The sequence below is a fragment of the Garra rufa genome, chromosome 17 (genome assembly GCF_049309525.1).
Source record: "Garra rufa chromosome 17, GarRuf1.0, whole genome shotgun sequence".
Taxonomy (NCBI): domain Eukaryota; kingdom Metazoa; phylum Chordata; class Actinopteri; order Cypriniformes; family Cyprinidae; genus Garra; species Garra rufa.
In genome coordinates this window covers 8142664-8162628 of record NC_133377.1, presented here as the reverse complement: position 1 = coordinate 8162628, position 19965 = coordinate 8142664, and the positions used below count along the sequence as shown (strand labels likewise).

At 35.7% G+C, this 19965-nt stretch overlaps 2 protein-coding genes across 2 annotated transcripts in view; one reads left to right on the top strand and one right to left on the bottom strand.

Annotated features, from left to right (window-relative positions):
• Positions 1–411: 411 nt before the first annotated feature.
• ndufs6 (NADH:ubiquinone oxidoreductase subunit S6) lies at positions 412–3905 on the bottom strand. Its single transcript, XM_073822389.1, has 4 exons — positions 3737–3905; positions 3490–3543; positions 3221–3343; positions 412–575 (listed from the first exon to the last, which is right to left on the bottom strand). Exons 1-4 carry the CDS (start codon positions 3878–3880, stop codon positions 507–509), a joined length of 390 nt encoding a protein of 129 aa, XP_073678490.1. The 5' UTR covers positions 3881–3905; the 3' UTR covers positions 412–506.
• A 5120-nt stretch (positions 3906–9025) lies between these two features.
• The window catches only part of lpcat1 (lysophosphatidylcholine acyltransferase 1), a 60791-nt gene continuing 49851 nt past the window's right edge, over positions 9026–19965 (top strand). The window contains exon 1 of the mRNA XM_073821980.1: positions 9026–9335. Within this exon, the coding sequence (XP_073678081.1) occupies positions 9216–9335 (120 nt within the window). The 5' untranslated portion in view covers positions 9026–9215. The remainder of the gene's footprint in view (positions 9336–19965) is intronic.

The following is a 19965-nucleotide window of genomic DNA, read 5'->3' as shown; positions in this document are numbered from 1 at the left end:
GATTCTTTGGAGAACCAAACAAATGGTTCTTCTTCTTCTTACATCTCTTCGGATAGTGAACTGTAAAAAAAAATCTAAGTTGAAAAAGATTATGAATATGCTTTATAAAAAAGTGCTACTTAAGCCTTTAAAGTCAAATTTCACCCTTAATTTAATGTTAAATGCTGTTTTGTCATTATTTGTAAACTTCACTAGCAATTTCTGCTTGAAAATAATGTTCAGTGAAAAATGTTTCAATGTAAACATTAACAAAAAAATGTTGATAGGATATTGAAAAGACCATGTGCGCCCTCTGTCTGTGAAAGCTGGAATAAACCATATGAATATTCTATAACACTTCTAGAGCATGATATATCAGCCTTGAGGCGCATGCATGGAAAAGTGCAAGAGACACCAGAAAAACCATAACAATTTTAAGTTATAGTAATATTTTATTGTACAGGAAAAAGAATTACATATCTTCAACGGTGAATAATGTATAGCCCACGCAGACAAAAGACAGCTCTTCAATGATGATGCTTATGCTTAAACTGCAGCCCACAGTATCCACATGTGCCAACTTTGGTGTCCTTGTCCTGTGAAAAGGTTGAATTAATTAATGCATGATGACAGAATAAATGTTACATGCAACACATTTGATTAGTTGAATTAAATAAAGTACACTACCAGTCAAAAGTTTTTGAACAGTAAGATTTTTAACATCTTGTGCTCACCAAGCCTGCATTTATTTGATCCGAAGTACAGCAAAAACAGTAAAAAATATTAAAATAGCTATAATAAAATATTTTTACTATTTAAAATAATTGTTTTCTATTCTAATTTATTCCTGTGATTCCAAAGCTGTTTTTTTAGCATCATTACTCCAGTCTTCAGTGTCACATGATCAGAAACCATTCTAATCTGCTGATTTGCTGATCAAAAAAAACATTTATTATTATCATGATGATGTATAATAAATGATGATGAAAACAGCTGAGCAGATTCTTTTCAGGTTTCTTTAATGAATAGAAAATTCAGAAGAACAGCTGAAATAGAAATCTTTTGTAACATTACACATGCCTTTATCATCACTTTTGATCAATTTAAAGCATCCTTGCTAAACTAAAGTATTCATTTCTAGAATTTATTTCCCCCCAAAAAGAAGAAACAATATTGACTCTAAGCTTTTGAATGGTTAATGGATACATTTATGGATAAATGCTGATTCTTGGATCTTCCTAGTCATCTAAAAATACTGAAAAAATATACTCAACTGTTTTAAATATTAACACAAATAATATAACATTTTTGTGAACAGCAAATCAGCTTATTAGAATGATTTCTGAAGGATTATGTGACACTGAAGACTGGAGTAATGATGCTGAAAATTTAGCTTTGATCACAGGAATAAATTGCATTTTCAAATATATTCAAATAGAAATTGTTATTTTAAATAGTAATACAGTGTTTTACTTTAGGTTTGGTGAGCAGAAGAGAGAGGTTTGCAACATATAATCATTGATGTTAATAGTGTTTACCATCTGTTTGATTACACGTCATTAATTAATTTTATTTTTAGTGTACATTTCTGCCATATGTACAGTGGTGTGAAAAAGTGTTGGCCCCCTTCCTCTTTTCATTTTTTGCATGTTTGTCACACTTTAATGTTTCAGACCATCAAACAAATGTAAATTTGAATCAAAGATAACACAAGTAAACACAACATGCAGTTTTTAAATAAAAGTTTTTTTTTTAATGAAGGGAAAAAAAATACAAACCCATATGGCCCTGTGTGAAAAAGTGATCTATCAGTCTGAAAAAGGTTATAAAGCCATTTCTAAAGCTTTGGGACTCCAGGGAACCACAGCGAGAGCCATTATCCACAAATGGCGAAAATATGGAACAGTGGTGAACCTTCCCAGGAGTGGCCGGCCAACCAAAATTACCCCGAGAGCGCAGCGGCGACTCATCCAAGAGTTCACCAAAGACCTCACAACAACAACTAAAGAACTGCAGGCTTCTTTTGCCTCAGTTAAGGTCAGTGTTCATGACTCCACCATAAGGAAGAGACTGGGCAAAAGTGGCCTGCATGGCAGAGTATCAAGACGAAAACCGCTGCTGAGCAAAAAGAACATAAAGGCTCGTCTCAGTTTTGCCAGAAGACATCTTGATGATCCCCAAGACTTCTAGGAAAAGACTCTGTGGACTGACAAGACAAAATTTGAACTTTTTGGAAGGGGTGCGTCCCATTACATCTGGCGTAAAAGTAACACAGTATTTCAGAAAAAGAGCATCATACTAACAGTAAAATCTTGTGGTGGTAGTGTGGTGGTCTGGGGCTGTATTGCTGCTTCTGGACCTGGAAGACTTGCTGTGATAAATGCAACCATGAATTCTGCTGTCTACCAAAAAATCCTGAAGGACAATGTCCGGCCATCTGTTCGTGATCTCAAGCTGAAGCGAACTTGGGTTCTGCAGCAGGACAATGATCCAAAACACACCAGCAAATCCACCTCTGAATGGCTGAAGAAAAACAAAATGAAGACTTTGGAGTTGCCTAGTCAAAGTCCTGACCTGAATCCTATTGAGATGCTGTGGCATGACTTTAAAAAGGCGGTTCATGCTCGAAAACCCTCCAATGTAGCTGAATTACAACAATCTGCCAAGATGAGTGGGCCAAAATTCCTGCACAGTGCTGTAACAGACTCACTGCAAGTTATCGCAAATGCTTGATTGCAGTTGTTGCTGCTAAGGGTGGCCCAACCAGTTATTAAGTTTAGGGGGCAAACACTTTTTCACACAGTGCCATGTGGGTTTGGATTTTGTTTTCCCTTCATAAAAAAACCTTTCATTTAAAAACTGTATGTTGTGTTTACTTGTGTTATCATTGATTAATATTTGAATTTGTTTGATGATCTGAAGCATTAAAGTGTGACAAACATGCAAAAAAATAAAAAAATCAGGAAAGGGGGGTCAACATTTTTTCACACCACTGTACATCGACTAGACATAGTGCCCACTGATAAGCTACTACTAAATATATTGTAGGAACTTCAGTTTTCTGTAAAGTCGATTTGCAACGATTTCTTTCGTGAAGAGCGCTATACAAATAACCTTGAAATTAATTGAAATGCTTGATGCCCCCTGGAATTACAACCCAATAGGAAACATTCCTTATTAAGGTAACTTTCTCATCCATTTTCACTTTTAGAAGATGTTCTTATATAAAATACTCATTTACCAAGTTGATGTATACTTTGGGGTGGCCGAGAGCCCCTCCGCCTCCATCACAGGACACCACTCTTGACTCTACATGTGTCACTGGTTCTTCAGCAACCAAGTTGATCGCAAAGTTCTCATTCACCTGTATCAAATATTAAAAGATTCATGAGGGAACAAACTAGGACAGTATTTTAGCTTAGATTATATAATGCTATATTTACAGTGAGTACAGTACTGATTGTTTAGAGATTGTCTGAAAGTTTTGTGTCTGTAAATAGCTCAGTTTACCTCTTTTTGTCTACCGATGAATCTAGCTCTTCGCACATCATTTTCGTCATAGACCTGCAACAAAAGCATGACACTATCATGACACTGACAGAGGAAGCAATTATCACTTAGTTGCCTCCAAATGCACAAACCTCTGCAGTACTGCTATTAATTTGATCAATATTCAAAATAATTCAACAAGACCTGAACGTCTATTCTCACAAAAATGCTAATAGAGATAAACAGACGTGCTTTAAAATTGCGTCACCTGTCCTGTGTGAGTAATTTTTTCTCCATGATTAGAAACTTGAACGCTACATTTCTGGGCTGGAACTGCAGATAACCTCAAGCCATTGAGCAAAGCCTTCGCGTTTTTACCGAAGGACAAGATCCTTGGGAGGGTGGCTGCCATGTTTGCCTGTGATGATTACCCAACAGCCTTTGCTGTGTGTATGAAAACGCGTCAAAGTAACGTTACTCTGCTGGCCTCTGCTGGTTGAGAACAACTGACTTCATTTGTATTTCCTTTCTTTGTGCGTACAAATATTTTTTATTGACGATAAAAAATTATACTTTATTTAAAACACCAACTTAGTACTTTATGTAACAGAATAGCTATCTTATACACAAGTTTGAAACAAGGGTTCAGTGATTGTACTGCGCATGCGTGCGTTATGACTTTTCTCAAAGTCATTACGTCACAGGAACTCATAGGGCTTCCGTCCGACTGAAGCATGTTGCCTTCACATTGATGGTTTTGGATTAAATAATTGGCTTATATACGCGTTTTTGGTAGGAGTTTAAATCAGGTATGCGATGCATCTTTTGTTTGTATGTTTTCATGTAATTATTGTATTGAAACAAACATTAATATGGCGTCGAAGAGAAATTGTTCAGTCTGGCAAGCTACATTAGCTAGCGGTCCGCCAGCGTTAAGTTTTTATTTTTATGCAAACAATGTAGTAATGAAACATTCTGCATAGACTCTCAATAAATTCATATACGTGGAAATGAATGTATGCATGCAGCTCCGAACACGAACTAAAATTAAATTTAATGCCAGTTGCAACCCAGCATGGATATCTTAGACATGGGTCAAAATATATTTAACGTTACCTGCTATTAGTTTGTAATATAGTAGATTAATCAAAATGAGCACTTGAATGTGCTTAACATTTAAGTTTTTATTTATTATATCGAAATCAGGACATTTTCTCTAAGAATACACAAGTCTTCGGACTCAGTGTATTTAAAAATGATGTATTAAAAATAGTATTAATATTTAGACAGAGATTTAAAAAGTTTGCACAAAAGCATGAAAATGATTCAAAAACATTTATTATTATTATTATGTTGAAAACGAGTAGATTTTTTTTCAGGTTTATTTAATGAATGTAAACAGCATTTATCTGAAACAGAAATCTTTTGTAATATTTAAAAATGTATTTATCATCACTTTTGATTAATTTAAAGCATCCCAGCTAAATAAAAGTATTAATTTCTGTAATTCTTAAAATTCTCTAATAAAAAAAATAATAAAACAAATTGTACAGTTTATAACATTACAAAAGTTTTTTTTTTAATTCAGATAAATGCTGGTCTTTGAATCTTTTATTCATCGAAGAATCCTGAAAAAAATTACTCAATTGTTTTAAATAATAATAATAATAATAATAATAATAATAATAATAATAATAATAAATGTTTCTTGCATTTCTTGCAATCAGCATTTCTGACTAATTTCTAAAGGATCATGTGACTATGAAGACTGAAATAATTATGCTAAAAATCTAGCTTTGATCGCAGGAATAAATTACATTTTAAAATATATGCAAATAGAAAACAGTTACCTTAAAAAAAAAATCTAAATTTTACTGTTTTTACTGAATTTTTGAATCGAATAAATGCAGGCTTAGTGAGAAAAAATTTCTTAAAAAAAAAAATCTTAGTGTTCAAAAAGTTTTACTAAACCTTTTCATAGCTTTGTCAGTCATTAAATAAAATATTAGATATTCGCTATCAGCATTCATTCCCTAATTTTAAATAAGCAACACCACAAAACTGCCTATTATACATGTCTGATATGAAAAATATGGTAATTTTGACATACATGTGTAAAAATCATTGAATTAATCATGAATTAAGGACTATTTTCATACCCAGAATGTTGTGTTTGTTGCTTCACTAGGTGTTAACATCATGGCACCGCTGCTGCCCTGTCTTGTTGGTTCCTTAACTCGCCAGTTGTCCCAAGTTGCCAGATATGCTGCTTTTGGCTCCTTACATGCAGTAGGTGCACAGAGATGCATCTCCACCATCACAGCTGCAACGGCGCGATTCCGAGGAGTCGTCAACCCTATGTGCGAGCCACACTCTGCATTCCTCTCACCCCTGCTCGGACGATGCCAGCAGCTCCTGTGTGTTCAACCATCCGCTGGCATGAAGACAAAAACTGCTCTCAAAAGACGCTGCAAAGACTGCTTTTTCGTGCGCCGCCGTGGAAGGCTGTTTGTTTTTTGCAAATCTCACCCTAGACACAAGCAGCGGCAGGGGTGAATAAATTGAGACCCTAATGTGTGCTGTTTCTCAAATGAAGACTTGAGAATCACTTGAGTGGTGTACTGGCCATGTAAAGATCATAGAGTTTCTAATAAATTTGGACACCCTTGTCTGAAAAGATGCTTAAAGGTTTTGAGAATCATTCACTTTTTTATATATATGTTCAGGAGCACGGCAGTTAATTAAACCTAATTCTGGTCTTACTTACATGCGAAAACCCACTAAATTATATAAACAATATTATTGAATAGTGCATTTTGGATCGTCTTCTTGCTTTCGTGCAAACTTTCTGTCAGGCTGTGTAGCATTTCTTCTTTTTAAATCTTTTTAAATAGAGGTTATTGTTATATTTCAGTTATCAGTGCAAACTGCATTCACTCACAGTTTTATCTTCAAATGTGATTTAACAAACGTTTGTTCAATTACATTTGAAGATAAAACTGTGAGTGATATCCTATTCTATCTTTACCAGTCTATTATTCACAGAGTTGCATTCTCATTACTTTGGCTAATGCTCTAGAAAAGTTATGAACAAACATTCTTCCAGAAGCAATAAAATAATATTTATTTGGTCTTAAAAAAATGTACTACTTGTACTGAATGATCAGAGAACATTAAAAAGTAACATTCAACAGTTTTACAAGTGACCAAATGGAACAAAGAATATTCTGAAATAATGTTTTTATACGCTACCGGTCAGTTTTTGAACATTAACATTTTTAATGTTTTTTTTGTTTTTTAAATATATATTTTTTAAATAATTCTCTGCTCACCAAGCCTGCATTTACAGAAAAAAAAAAAACAGTAAATTTGTGAAATATTTTTACTATTTAAAATAACTGCTTTCTGTCTACTTGAATATATTTTAAAATGTAATTTATTACTGTTATCAAAGCTGAATTTTCAGCATCATTACTCATTCAGTCACATGATCCTTTGGAAATAATTCTAATATGCTGATTTGCTGTTTAAGAAACATTTATTAGTAGTAGTAGTAGTAGTAGTATCAATATTTAAAACAGTTGAGTAAATTTTTTTCAGAATTCTTTGATGAATAAAAGATCCAAAGATCAGCATTTATCTGAAATAAAAAGCTTTTGTAACATTGTACACTATACTATTCCTACACTATACTATATTATGTGACGGGAGTAATGATGCTAAATTCAGCTTTGAAATTACAGGAATAAATTAGATTTTAAAATATATTCAAATAGAAAACAGTTATTTTAAATAGTAAACATATTTCAAAAATTTACACTTTTTGCTGTATTTTGGATCAAATAAATGCAGCCTTGGTGAGCAGAAGAGACTAAAAACTTTTAAAAAATCTTACTGTTCAAAGACCGGTAGTGTATAATAATAAGAACAGAAAAACTTCTTAAAACATTTTTTGAGTGATTTGCTAATGAATTATGCACACCTAACTAAAAAATGAATATTTAGTTGATGAAATGTCAGAGAAGAGCATTGAATTATGTAAAAAAAAAAAAAAAAATGTCACTTCCATTTTTGAACAGAGACGTAAAAATTAATAATTCAAACTTAAATTTTTATAATTCATGAACAAAATCATTTTGCAATATGATTTTGATGTACATTTTCCATGTTAATGCAATGTCGGATTTTAAAATGGTTTTCAAAGGATTAATTTAGACATTTTAAGTTATGATATATAATTTCTTATTATTTCTAAAGTGGGAAAAAGGCAACGAAGAAGTCTGTTTGTGACAAAGGTCAGAACTCCTGTTAAGAAGTAGATTTTTGAGGTGCACTCTTGTCATAATTTTTTTATTTATCTAATTAATCCCGCAGAGGGGACGGTGACAGTTAAGGGGTTAAACATAAATAATAATAATAAAGTAAAATAAATAAATCAATCCAGTCAATGTGCCAAATCAGTTGTGCGGATCACTCCGCTGTGGCGACCCCTGAGTAGAAGGGAGTAAGCAGAGGAAAGAGAAATAAATCAATCAATCAAAAACTTGGTATGCCCTGGGGCAGCCGTGGCCTAATGGTTAGAGAGTCGGGCTTGTAACCCAAAGGTTGCAGGTACGAGTCTCAGGTCCGGCAGGGATTGTAGGTGGGGAGAGTGAATAACCAGCACTCTCTTCACCCTCAATACCACGACTGAGGTGAGTCCCTTGAGCAAGGCACCATTCCCCCAACTGCTCCCCGGGCGCCGCAGCAATGGCTGCCCACTGCTCCGGGTGTGTGTTCACGGTGTGTCTGTTCACTACTGTGTGTGTGCACTTGGATGGGTTAAATGCAGAGCACAAATTCCTAGTACGGGTCACCATACTTGGCCTCACTTCACCTCCTTTCCTTTCCTTTTTCATGACCTCTTAATGTTCCTCGTTTGTACAGCAGGGGGCGATGCTGCACTGCTGAGAGTTCAGGGGTCTTGGATTCAATTCCTCTGCCTGTTCTTATTGTGGTTCTTTAAAAATTTACTGTTCCAACGTGCGGTAACATTCTCAGAATTTCATATACAATTATTTGTATGTAAACGTGCATTTGTAAGCAAAACTTAAGCTTTGAATGATATCTAGGCAGAGTGAAATAGTCTGATTGTTACTTAAAGTCTTTATTTTATTTTATTTTATTTTATTTTATCTTTATCACTGAATACAGGAATGCTCACCATTCACAACACTGCTAAGCTGTGGACCGCTGTGGAAAGTTGTTATGTTTACAAAATCCCAGCGGTTTAAACACGTGCACTGTGCACATTAATAAGGATTCTCTAGAGACAGACACTGCTATCAAACCACCGACAGTTCTCGGTTGTTTTTATATGCTTGTTTAAACTGTTTTGTCAGTCAACAACAGACCAAATATATTACAATTAATAGTGTGGGAAGAGCAAATAACCTTCTAAATAAGTAAACCCCTTTACAATCTCCCATTTCTTTTACTGCTCAGTTATACACCTCCGATGTGATGTCAGAACCTGCGTTTATCACGCATGCGCAGAATGAAAACGCTCAAGATGCTGATCGCTCGGTAATTTACAGGAGCGGACCGCGTCAAAAGCGAAGCCAAACACCGGTAGCTCAAAACCGACTTGAGGTGCATGTGCGATCAGGAAATCTTAAAAGTACTTTAGTGTATAAGTGGAGCACCGCGTGGACCGCCTACTGCGGACTTTTGCTTTTATTTTAAAGATATATGTTTACTCTTTCAGTATGAGGTTCCCTAACAGAAAACTACACACGGCGGTGGATGGAGAAGACTCGGGCGTTTCTGCACACTTCAAAAACCCCTTCGTGCACGAGTTGAGATTTACTCCTCTGCAGAAACTCAAGGTAAAGTAACTTTACCATTGTGTAAACGTTAGTTTTCCCTCTTTGCAGAATACCAGAATAAGTAACATTTAGCAAAAGTTACTGTTGCTAATTCACGTTACACCACGCTGTTTATGATCTGATTAGGATACTTTAACTGTGACACGTCGTGCGTCAGTGCCAAAATATGCAGAAAATCTTATCTTTAAGCAGGTGTAGCAAAAACGCTCTGCAGGTTGCATGTCATACGGTTTGATTTCAGTATTAGCAGTAGTTGTTGTTGTTTTACTTTCAATACTTTCTAGGATACACCTGCATGTTTGTTTGTTTTACATCTGTGACCCCGAACCACAAAACCAGTCATAAGGATCCATTTTTTTGAAAGTGAGATTCGAATAAATGAATAAATAAGCTTTCCATTGATGTATGGTTTGTTAGGACAATATTTATGATACAACTATTTAAAAATCTAGAATCTGAGGGTGCAAAACAATCTTAAGTATTGAGAAAATCGCCTTTAAAGTTGTTCTAAGCAATAAACAAAAATTAAGTTTTGATATATTTACAGTTGGACATTTTCAAAATATCTTCATGGAATGTAATTATTTTTGCATAAAAGTAAAATGGATAATTTTGACCCATACCATGTATTTTTGGCTATTGCTAAATATACTCGTGCTGCTTATGACTGGTTTTGTGGTTCAGGGTCACATTTGTGTAATATAGGCTGTATCATTGTTAGATTCACAATCACCGGCTCATGTTTTATGGGGTGTGACGTGCAATTCAAAGTGACCTGAAAAGCATCTGGGTGGCGCTTGTTTAAAATACAGATGTATTGATATAAACTCAGTTTGGCATTATTTCAAAGATTGTTTAAATGCATTTTAAGTAGTGGAATATCCTGTTGTTGTTATAGTATACAAGTCATAACTGGAAATGTTTATGACACACACTGGCTAGTTTAGGTCTGTAACAATATTAAAAAAATTGAAAGGGATTAGGAGAAACCAGACAGGCAGTTCTTGGAGGTTAAAATGAAATAATAAATAAATAAATAAATATACATCTTTTTAAATATAAATATCATGCAGAGAGCAGTCTTTTTTCTCTTTATGTGACTAAACTAACCAAATATGTTCATAGTGTGAAACCTTCTTTTAGTGGTATTCTGATGTAATTTACGTAAAAAGCATTTTTCCTGGCACTTAAATTGCACTGAATCCCTGTGGTGCTGGAAAATCTGGAAATGTCAAGCAATTATAAAAGTGTGATTTCCAATCTGGGAAAACTCATGGAAATGATTATAATCTTAAAAGGGCATGGAAAAGCAATTTCTCCAGCTAAAAATTATTCGTATTCAAATCATTTATTTATTATATATATATATATATATATATATATATATATATATATATATATATATATACTTTTATCTAGTCATCACAGATTATGTAATTCTTGGGGAGTTCATGGAAATTTAGAACCCTGAATTGTAGATCAGGGATAAAATGAGATGTCCTCTGTATGGAAGCCTGTTTCCGCCACTGAATAAAAAATAAAAAAGGTAATTAATTGAGACTTTTTATCTCACAATTGCATCATATAAACTCAACTTGTTTTCTCAGAGCTGAGATATAAATGCACGATTGCGAGTTATAAAGTCAGAATTGCAGGATATAAACTCAGAATTGTGAGAAATAAAGTCAGAATTTCTAGATATAAACTTGCAATTCTTACTTTTTCTTGCAATCACGAGTTTGTATCTTGCAATTCTGACTTTTTTCTCAGAATTGTGAGATATACACAAATGCGAGTTTATAAAGTCAAGTTCTGAGAAAAAAGACTGATATGTTCACAAAATTGCGAGTTTATATCTCGGAATTCTGACTTTATAACTCGCAATTGTGAGTTTATATCACGCAATTCTATGGCGTTAGAATTGTTGCATAATTCCAAATAAATACATTATGATCCACAAATAAATGTAAAGCGATTGACAAAAACCAAGCGTATTCACAAAATAAATAGAATGAGTTCCACAAACATGAATTATATTCACAAGTAAAAAAAATTGAATTGCAAATAAAAAACATACTCACAAATATTTTATTATTCTACAAACACAACTTTGCCCGGCATTTATATGTGAATCGCGTACTGTGCATTTGTAGATCGCTACGCGTAATTGTGGATAGCTCTCTGTGCATTTGTAGATCCCTGCTCGTATTTGTGGATTGCTCTCTGTGCATTTGTAGATCGTTGCGCGTGTTTGTGGATTTTGAAACATTTCAAGCGTCAAGACGCAAACTAATCCACAAATGGATGGACTCCACCCACCTTCTACTTAAGCCAATCAGATACCGGCCACGTGGGGCTGTCCAATCGTTGCACGTTCTCGCTCCAACCAATCACGTTTTGCCTTACAATCAGTGCGAGACCAGCCGTAATTCAGGACAATTAACAAGTCTCTTCAAAATGGTCAGGAAGGTTTGTTTATGCAAACCTGTCCCCTGTTGATGATGTTTTGTGTTTTTAGTAGGGTTGTAAAGGGGTGGGAAATTTCCGGTAAAAACTTTACAAAAATCCCTGGAAGATTCAAAAAAATCCTGGAAAGTTTCCAAAATTTCTGGAATATTTCCCACCTTTTTGCAACCCTAGTTTTTAGTACGTTGTTTTAAAGGGGTCATCTGATGCCCATTGTTTAGGGTTTTAATGAAAAGTCTATAACATACTTTAATTAAAATTTCTTAATGGTAGTGTAAAACAACACCAAGACAAGCTCTGTTCAGAGTGACCTGTTTCGGTGCATGACTCTTTAAATGCTAATGAGCTCTGCTCACCCCACCCCTCTTTGCCGTAGAGTGACAAGCAGTTCTCTAAGACTGTTAACTTTAGCCTTTTATACTCACATCTTCTGTAGGTAAAGCTGGATCATAAATAATGTGCGTGAACACATTTAGGCAGATCGTAGTGTGCATTCCCGTCAAAAGCAAAAGTATTCGTCTGCGTCTTTAGCGGCTCAATTGTTGAGAATAAATGATGACTGCTATGTTCTTTATTACATCCAACAACAAAACACCTCAATTGCTTAGAAAATATCCTGCTCTGGCGTCGAAACAATGGCGGACTGTTTACAGCTCACTCAGGCTGGGTCTACACTAAAACACCAGTGTCAGTCGTCAGATGTGGGAGGAGCCTGTGCAAAACTACATCACTCTGCCAAAAATCTGTGAACGGCTTGATCTGAAAAAATGGTTATGATTTATGGGGATTTTGCAAAAAAAAAACACTGAGTGGATTTTTATGATTATAAGGTGGTTGTGTACACACTGCCAAGACACATTTCAGTTCAAACATGTAAAAGTGAGTTTTGTACCCAATAACCCCTTGAATAAGTAATTTACTTGAATAGTTTAAAGTAGCCTGATCCAAGCAGATCAGCTTTGAAGGTTTATAGAAAACTTGCAATATATGTGGGCTGCTTGCACTAACGTTTCACCACTTTCCTCATATAGAGCCTTTACAGAAAACCTGAAATGCCACTCCTTCTTCCTCACGTGTCACTCACAAATGATATATGAGCAAACTAAGTTTCGAAGTCCTGCTCTCCCTGTTTAACTGTCATCTCGATCCCCTTAGCCTTTCCTGTTGTTTGTGGGAAATGGAAAGCAAAGACATTAGTTGCTATCGTCCAGGAAATCCACCAGAGCCACTGATCTGATAATAGTTCCACTTACCCTCGCATTTCAGCAGGTAGCGAGATCCTTTGAGAGAACAATATGGTCACTTTTCATGAATCAGACAAGGTCAGAATTGTTTCTCTGTTTTTGGCTCCATTAGCCTACTGCTATTTTCTAATGTGCCCTACTTGCACAACAGCAGTTTGTAAGATCCAACATAGGCCGTGATGATTCACCTGATTTCCTTATGCATCACATTCAAAGATAAATGGACCTTTGTGGTATTAGGCAAGATCTTTTTAATACCTTCAGGCCTGCAGGCTACATTCAAAACACTATGAGGCAACACAACATTCACTATTGAATCTACTTGCTGTGTTGGAAGTCTTAAGAAGTAGGTGATTCCTTTTCTTTGCCAGGTCTTGTAAAAAAAAAAAAAAAGAAGAATGTTGTTAAAGGAATAGTTCACCACAAAATTGCTGAAAATGTAATCAGCCTCAGGCCATCCAAATGTAGAGCACTTTGTTTCTTCATCAACATATATTTGGAGAAATTTAGCATTACATCACTTGCTCACCAAAGGATCTTCTGTAGTGAAGGGGTGCCAACAGAATGAGAGTCCAAACAGCTGAAAAAAACATCACAATCCATGAGTAATCTACACAATTACAGTCGATCAGTTTACATCTTGTGAAGCCAAAATCTGCATGTTTGTAAGAAACAAATCCATCAAGACCTTTTAATCTTAAACTGCCACTTCTGGACAAAATATGAGTCCGTAATCCATAATAGCGCTTCCTCCAGTGAAAATGTCTTCTCAAGATCCACAAAAATATTTATTTAGAATAGTTTTGTATTGGTTTTCGGTTGTAAACAGTGCTTGGTTTGCATATTTCTCTTCTGATTCCGACAAGATTATATATTTTTTTCTCCAGAATAAGCAGTAATGTGGTTAGAGGACTAATATTTCAGCCGAAAACAACAGTTGAAATAATAATTAAAAAAAAATCTTTATGGATTTGTTTCTTACAAAGATGTAGCTTTTCGCTTTAAGCATTAATTTATTGACTAGAGTTGGTATGGATTACTACATTTTTATTAGCTGTTTGGACTCTCATTCTGACGGCACCCATTCACTGCACAGGATCCATTGCTGAGCTGGTGATGTAATGCTAAATTTCTCCAAATTTGTTCAGATGAAGAAACATACTCGTCTACATCTTGAATACCTTGAGGGTGAGTAAATCTTAGGTGAATTTTCATTTTTAGGTGAACTATTGCTTCCATTCTAAAGATCTCTTTTCATTGAAATGTCATCAGGCTTTGTTATTAAGCAGGCAAGATAAATGAAGCCCAATAGAGAGATCATGAGTAGGCTTTGAAATTCCTCCCTCAAAGCCGAACATTTGCATGAAAGCTTCATCACAGAAAACCACTCTTGCCCACTCAGGTTTCTTTTTTTCCTGATGGCGTTGCTTCACGTATGTGTCACAGCAAGAGTCCCTTTAGCGCTTTTTGCTGTTATGCAACATCCTTGAGAAACTATGATGAAAAAGCTGAATTCCTCAAATTCTCTGTACAGTAACTGCTCTTCTGGCGATGAGCTGTAACAAGAGCACAGTCACATCACACTATCTGGAGGCACTCTAAGTCTTAGTATGTTCCCTGTAGTGAGCGTAGAGCTTATGTTGTTAGAGATGACGATTGATGGTGATCCAAAGGGAATGTGGAGTGTGCAAGAGCTTGAGGATCTCCTCAACCGTACAAGGCTGTGAAGTGCCCTCAGTGAGAATTGCTCTTAGCTGATGCTCACTCTTAGATTTACAAGAGTCATTTGCCTTGTAAACATGCATGATTGAGATTACATGGCAAGCCGTGGATCTTATATATGGCCTAGACTAATCCAACAGCTTCCTGCTGTCTTCTCTCTGCATGCTGTTTGATTGGTTTATAGTGTAATTGTTTACAAAGCAGATTTGGGTTCTGGCTTAGTTAAATGATCATCTGGATTCATTGCGCACTGTTTTAGAAGATCACAAGCTTCTACAGTGCTCAGGCCCTAAGTCTCGTCTTCAACATACATTTTCATCTATTCATCTGTTATCTACTGTAGTCTGACATGGTGGTTGACATGAATGTGGATGATCAGGTTTGAGAATACGTTAAGTATTCTGTACCTCACAGTTCATTTGGCTGTGCTTGTCTCAAAATAATTTTTTTCTCAGCATTCATTACACCACAATGATGATGATGTCATGATGATGATGATGATGATGATGATAAATATACATACATACAGTCAAGCCCGAAATTATTCATACCCCTGGCAAATTCAGACTTAAAGTTACTTTTATTCAACCAGCAAGTTTTTTTTGACTGGAAATGACACAGGCTTCTCCCAAAAGATAATAAGACGATGTACAAGAGGTAGGGATGTAACGGTATCAAAACTTCACGGTACGGTAATACCTCGGTATGAATGACACGGTACGGTATTTATTGAATCATTTACAGGAAAAACAAAACTAGTGAAGAGACTCGAAAAAAGTGCAAGAAGTGTTTATTAAACAGTTTACATGAACACTGAACATATCAATGGCATACAAATTAGCCATATATCTGTAAACTTTGAAACAGGAACTTCAATTTTTCAATTTTAATAACAAAAAATTATTAAACCATGTATTATCTGGTAAAAGCTGGGATCTCTGGGCATCTTTAGGTTCGACCATTTCCATCTCTTTTCCTTCGCCGCTACTAGCAGCACCCGCCATTTCCGCATTAGGGGCCGTTCACATGTCGCGCCTGTGGAGAGCGCAGGTCATGGTTGCTTAGCAACGGCAGATGCCATGGGAGCGCAAGCTACAGAGCGGTTTGGATAGACAGAAAGCGTCGCTTCCATTATGCGCTCGCACACCGCGCATCTACATTTGAAATAACGGACTTGAGCGCGCAAAAGACGTGACATGTGAACGGCATCTTACTGGATCTGTAGCGACAACAGACCGCAAAGGATGATGGCCACGCCTGGGCTGATGGGAATTGTAGTTCCCGCTATCTCCCGTTCACTCCATTCGCCTGAGCAAACTTTTCTCAGAAGACCTATCGTTTTATCGAGTCATGCGACCACGGTAGTATCGAAAAAATTTGCTATTGCGGTACGACGGTATTTACAATACCGTTACATCCCTAACAAGAGGTCATTGTGGAAAAAAAATATTACTCATCTTTTATTTACATTTGAACAAAAAGTGGCATGTCCAAAATTATTCATACCCTGCTCAATAATCAATAGAAAAGCCTTTATTGGCTATTACAGCAATCAAACGCTTCCTATAATTGCTGACCAGCTTTTTGCATGTCTCCACTAGTATTTTTGGCCATTCGTCTTTAGCGATGAGCTCCAAATCTTTCAGGTTGGAGGGTCTCCTTGCCATCACCATGATCTTTAGCTCCCTCCACAGATTCTCAATTGGATTTAAGTCAGGACTCTGGCTGGGCCACTGCAAAATGTTAATGTTTTGTCTGCTAACCATTTCTTCACCACTTTTGTTGTGTGTTTTGCGTCGTTGTCGTGCTGAAATGTCCACTGGTGCCCAAGGCCAAGTTTCTCTGCAGACTGCCTGATGTTGTTGTTGAGAAATTTGATGTATTGCTACTTTTTCATGGTGCCGTTTACTGAGATTAGGTTCCCTGGTCCACCAGCTAAAAAAATCCCAAAACATTAGGTTCCCACCACCATGTTTGACAGTGGGGATGGTGTTCTTAGGGTTGAAGGCTTCTCCTTTTTTTACACCAAATGAAGGCTACATCATTGTGGCCAAACAGTTCAATTTTTGTTTCATCTGACCATAAAACAGAAGACCAGAAGTCTTCTTTATCCAGATGAGCATTTGCAAAGGCCAAGCAGGCTTTTGTGTGCCTTATCTGGAGAAGTGGTGTCCTCCTTGGTTTGCGTCTATAAAACCCAGCGGTGAGCAGTGTCCATTGGACTGTCTGCCTTGGGATGTTGCCACCAGTAGAGCCCAGATTCATCAGGATGGCCTTGGTGGTGATCCTTGGATTCTTTTTTTACCTCTCTCACTATCCTCCTGGCCAGCACAGGTGTCACTTTTGTATTCACGTCTTGTATTTTTAATAATACTTTGCACTGTAGCCACTGGAACTTCAAAACATTTCGATATGATCTTATAGCCCTTTCCTGAGTTGTGAGATGCCACAGTGCGCAGCCGCAGATCCTCAGTGAGCTCCTTTGTCTTAGCCATGACTGTCCACAAACCAACAGCAGAGAGCTTCTGTTTTTCACCTGTTGAGTAGATTATAACAGCTGTTCCCAATGAATCAGGGTAATTAGGATGCTTTAGAACAGCTCGGACTATTTGGAATGGTATAGATTCAGAACATTGGATTTTTCCCATAGACTGTGACAGTTTGCAAAGGGTATGAATAATTTTGTACATGCCACTTTTTGTTCAAATGTAAATAAAAGCTGAGAAATGTTTTTTTTCACCCTGATCTTTAGTTCCCTCCACAGATTCTCAAATGGATTTAAGTCAGGACTGCAAAATGTTAATGTTTTGTCTGCTAACCATTTCTTCACCATTTTTGCTGTGTGTATTTGCTACAAAATACACATAATTTTGACATAGGACAGTATTTTTTAAAACAGCACCCCAAAATTGGTAAGAATCAAGTATTGAATTTCATTCAGCAAATATGGTGCAGGCTGGTTTACTATATACAGGTCCTTTTCAAAAAATTAGCATATTGTGATAAAGTTCATTATTTTCTGTAATGTACTGATAAACATTAGACTTTCATATATTTTAGATTCATTACACACATTTAGTAGTTCTAGCCTTTTATTGTTTTAATCAGGGTTTCCGCGGGGTCTTAAAAAGTCTTAAAAAGTCTAAAATTTAAAAATCTAAATTTTAGGCCTTAAAAAGTCTTAAATTCGCTGTTCTAGGTCTTAAATAATTTTACACAGGTCTTATTTTTCCGATGTCCATGTAACGCTACCTCTAATGCTCATTTAAATTCTCTTTTTGTGGTTTCCGTGGTGTTGTAGTTCTTTATTTCACTAATCCAAATATAATTTGCTGTATTTAAACTACAAATGAGACCAGCATGCAATAGCCAATCAGCTGTCTGTTATTGGCGCGAGTCTCTCTCGGATTGTACCGCAGAAGTAAAATGGATTTAACTTTTTAGCTATGGGGAAGTGCAAGTTTAGCGATACTTTAGCTTGAAAAAACTGAATATAGGGCTTGGCTAGTTGCTAACAACTAGATTTTTTTTCTCCCTCTGTGAAAGTTACTGCGTCTTCAGAATCGCAGTAGCAGAATACAGGTCAAACGACCTTTTTCTGTATATAATGTTATCAATAATAATAAGAAATATAGGTAGAGCTAGCTGACCGCCAGCCTTCGAAATACTTTTAAAATGTTTTTTTTTTTTTACTTGCCCGACCGAACAAACGCCTGATTAAAACTGAAGTGACAAAAACAACTAGCGAAGCATCGAAAGGCAAGAAAGATTCCTATTTTAATACATTCAACGTAAACAGAAATTGATAATGGATAGTGTATTTCTGGTCTATTTGTGACATACTTTAAAACGAATGTAACAGCACTCTAAAGAAACACACTGAGGTAAAAATTTCAAATGTATAGTTTATTCATAACATGATATAGTTCAGTAATATACCAAGTGAGCTTTTTGCTGAAAATTCTCACAATTACAAATGTTACATTAATTTTAGCTCAATAAAAAATTAGTTAGTCAAGTAGTTACTTACTATTAGACAATATGCAACATTAGCAGAAGCATTCTCCTAGCAACGTTTGCTATAATTTAGCGTTTTGCTCGAATCAGTTGAAATAACTCGCTCATGAAGTGACTTACCACCACCTGCTGGTAGTTTAGTGTGTTTAAAAGTATGCCTCCACACCCAACATTTCTAATGTATATATTTATAAATCAATAAATGTATTTAAAACATTAATATCACTTTTAATTTTGCAGTGTAAATTATGTAATCTCACTGCTAACAGCCATTTAGAATTTATTGATAAATTCATAAAATAAATTTCAAAGGTAATGCATACATTTCAAAAGTAAAAAAAAGGCCTTTATAAAGGTAAATCAAATATGCAGATTTAAGATGTAAAAGCTAATAGAGCACTGATGAAAATATTGCTTCAGAATTTTTTTTTTTTACGTCAGATATTTCTAGTGGTACTTTTATGGGGATATTTTGTGTGGAATAGTATCTGCTGATATGAAAAGTTCACTGTATATCGAAGTAATAAATGTAATTTATGACAGCCATGAAATTGTGTTTACTTTTTACATTAAACACATTAAATATTACATGTATGCATGTAATATAATATCTATTTCCATTACAGGTTTCGGTCTTAAATTTCATATAAGGTGGTATTAAAAAGGTCTTAAAAAGTCTTAAATTTCACTTGTTCATATCTGCAGAAACCCTGTTTAATATTGATGATTTTGGCATACAGCTCATGAAAACCCAAAATTCCTATCTCAAAAAATTAGCATATTTTATCCGACCAATAAAAGAAAAGTGTTTTTAATACAAAAAAAAGTCAACCTTCAAATAATTATGTTCAGTTATGCACTCAATACTTGGTCGGGAATCCCTTGCGTCTCTCAACTTTCTCTTCACAATATCCCACAGATTCTCTATGGGGTTCAGGTCAGGAGAGTTGGCAGGCCAATTGAGCACAGTAATACCATGGTCAGTAAACCATTTACCAGTGGTTTTGGCACTGTGAGCAGGTGCCAGGTCGTGCTGAAAATGAAATCTTCATCTCCATAAAGCTTTTCAGCAGATGGAAGCATGAAGTGCTCCCAAATCTCCTGATAGCTAGCTGCATTGACCCTGCCCTTAATAAAACACAGTGGTCCAAAGTACTTTTTTCGGATGAAAGCAAATTTTG

Coding starts and splice junctions, on each gene's coding strand:
- ndufs6 (XM_073822389.1), bottom strand. CDS start 3,880: ATGGCAGCCACCCTCCCAAGGATCTTGTCCTTCGGTAAAAACGCGAAG. Junction 3,544..3,736: donor AAATTACTCACACAGGACAG/GTGACGCAATTT, acceptor CTTTTGTTGCAG/GTCTATGACGAAAATGATGT. Junction 576..3,220: donor CCAAAGTATACATCAACTTG/GTAAATGAGTAT, acceptor ACCTTTTCACAG/GACAAGGACACCAAAGTTGG.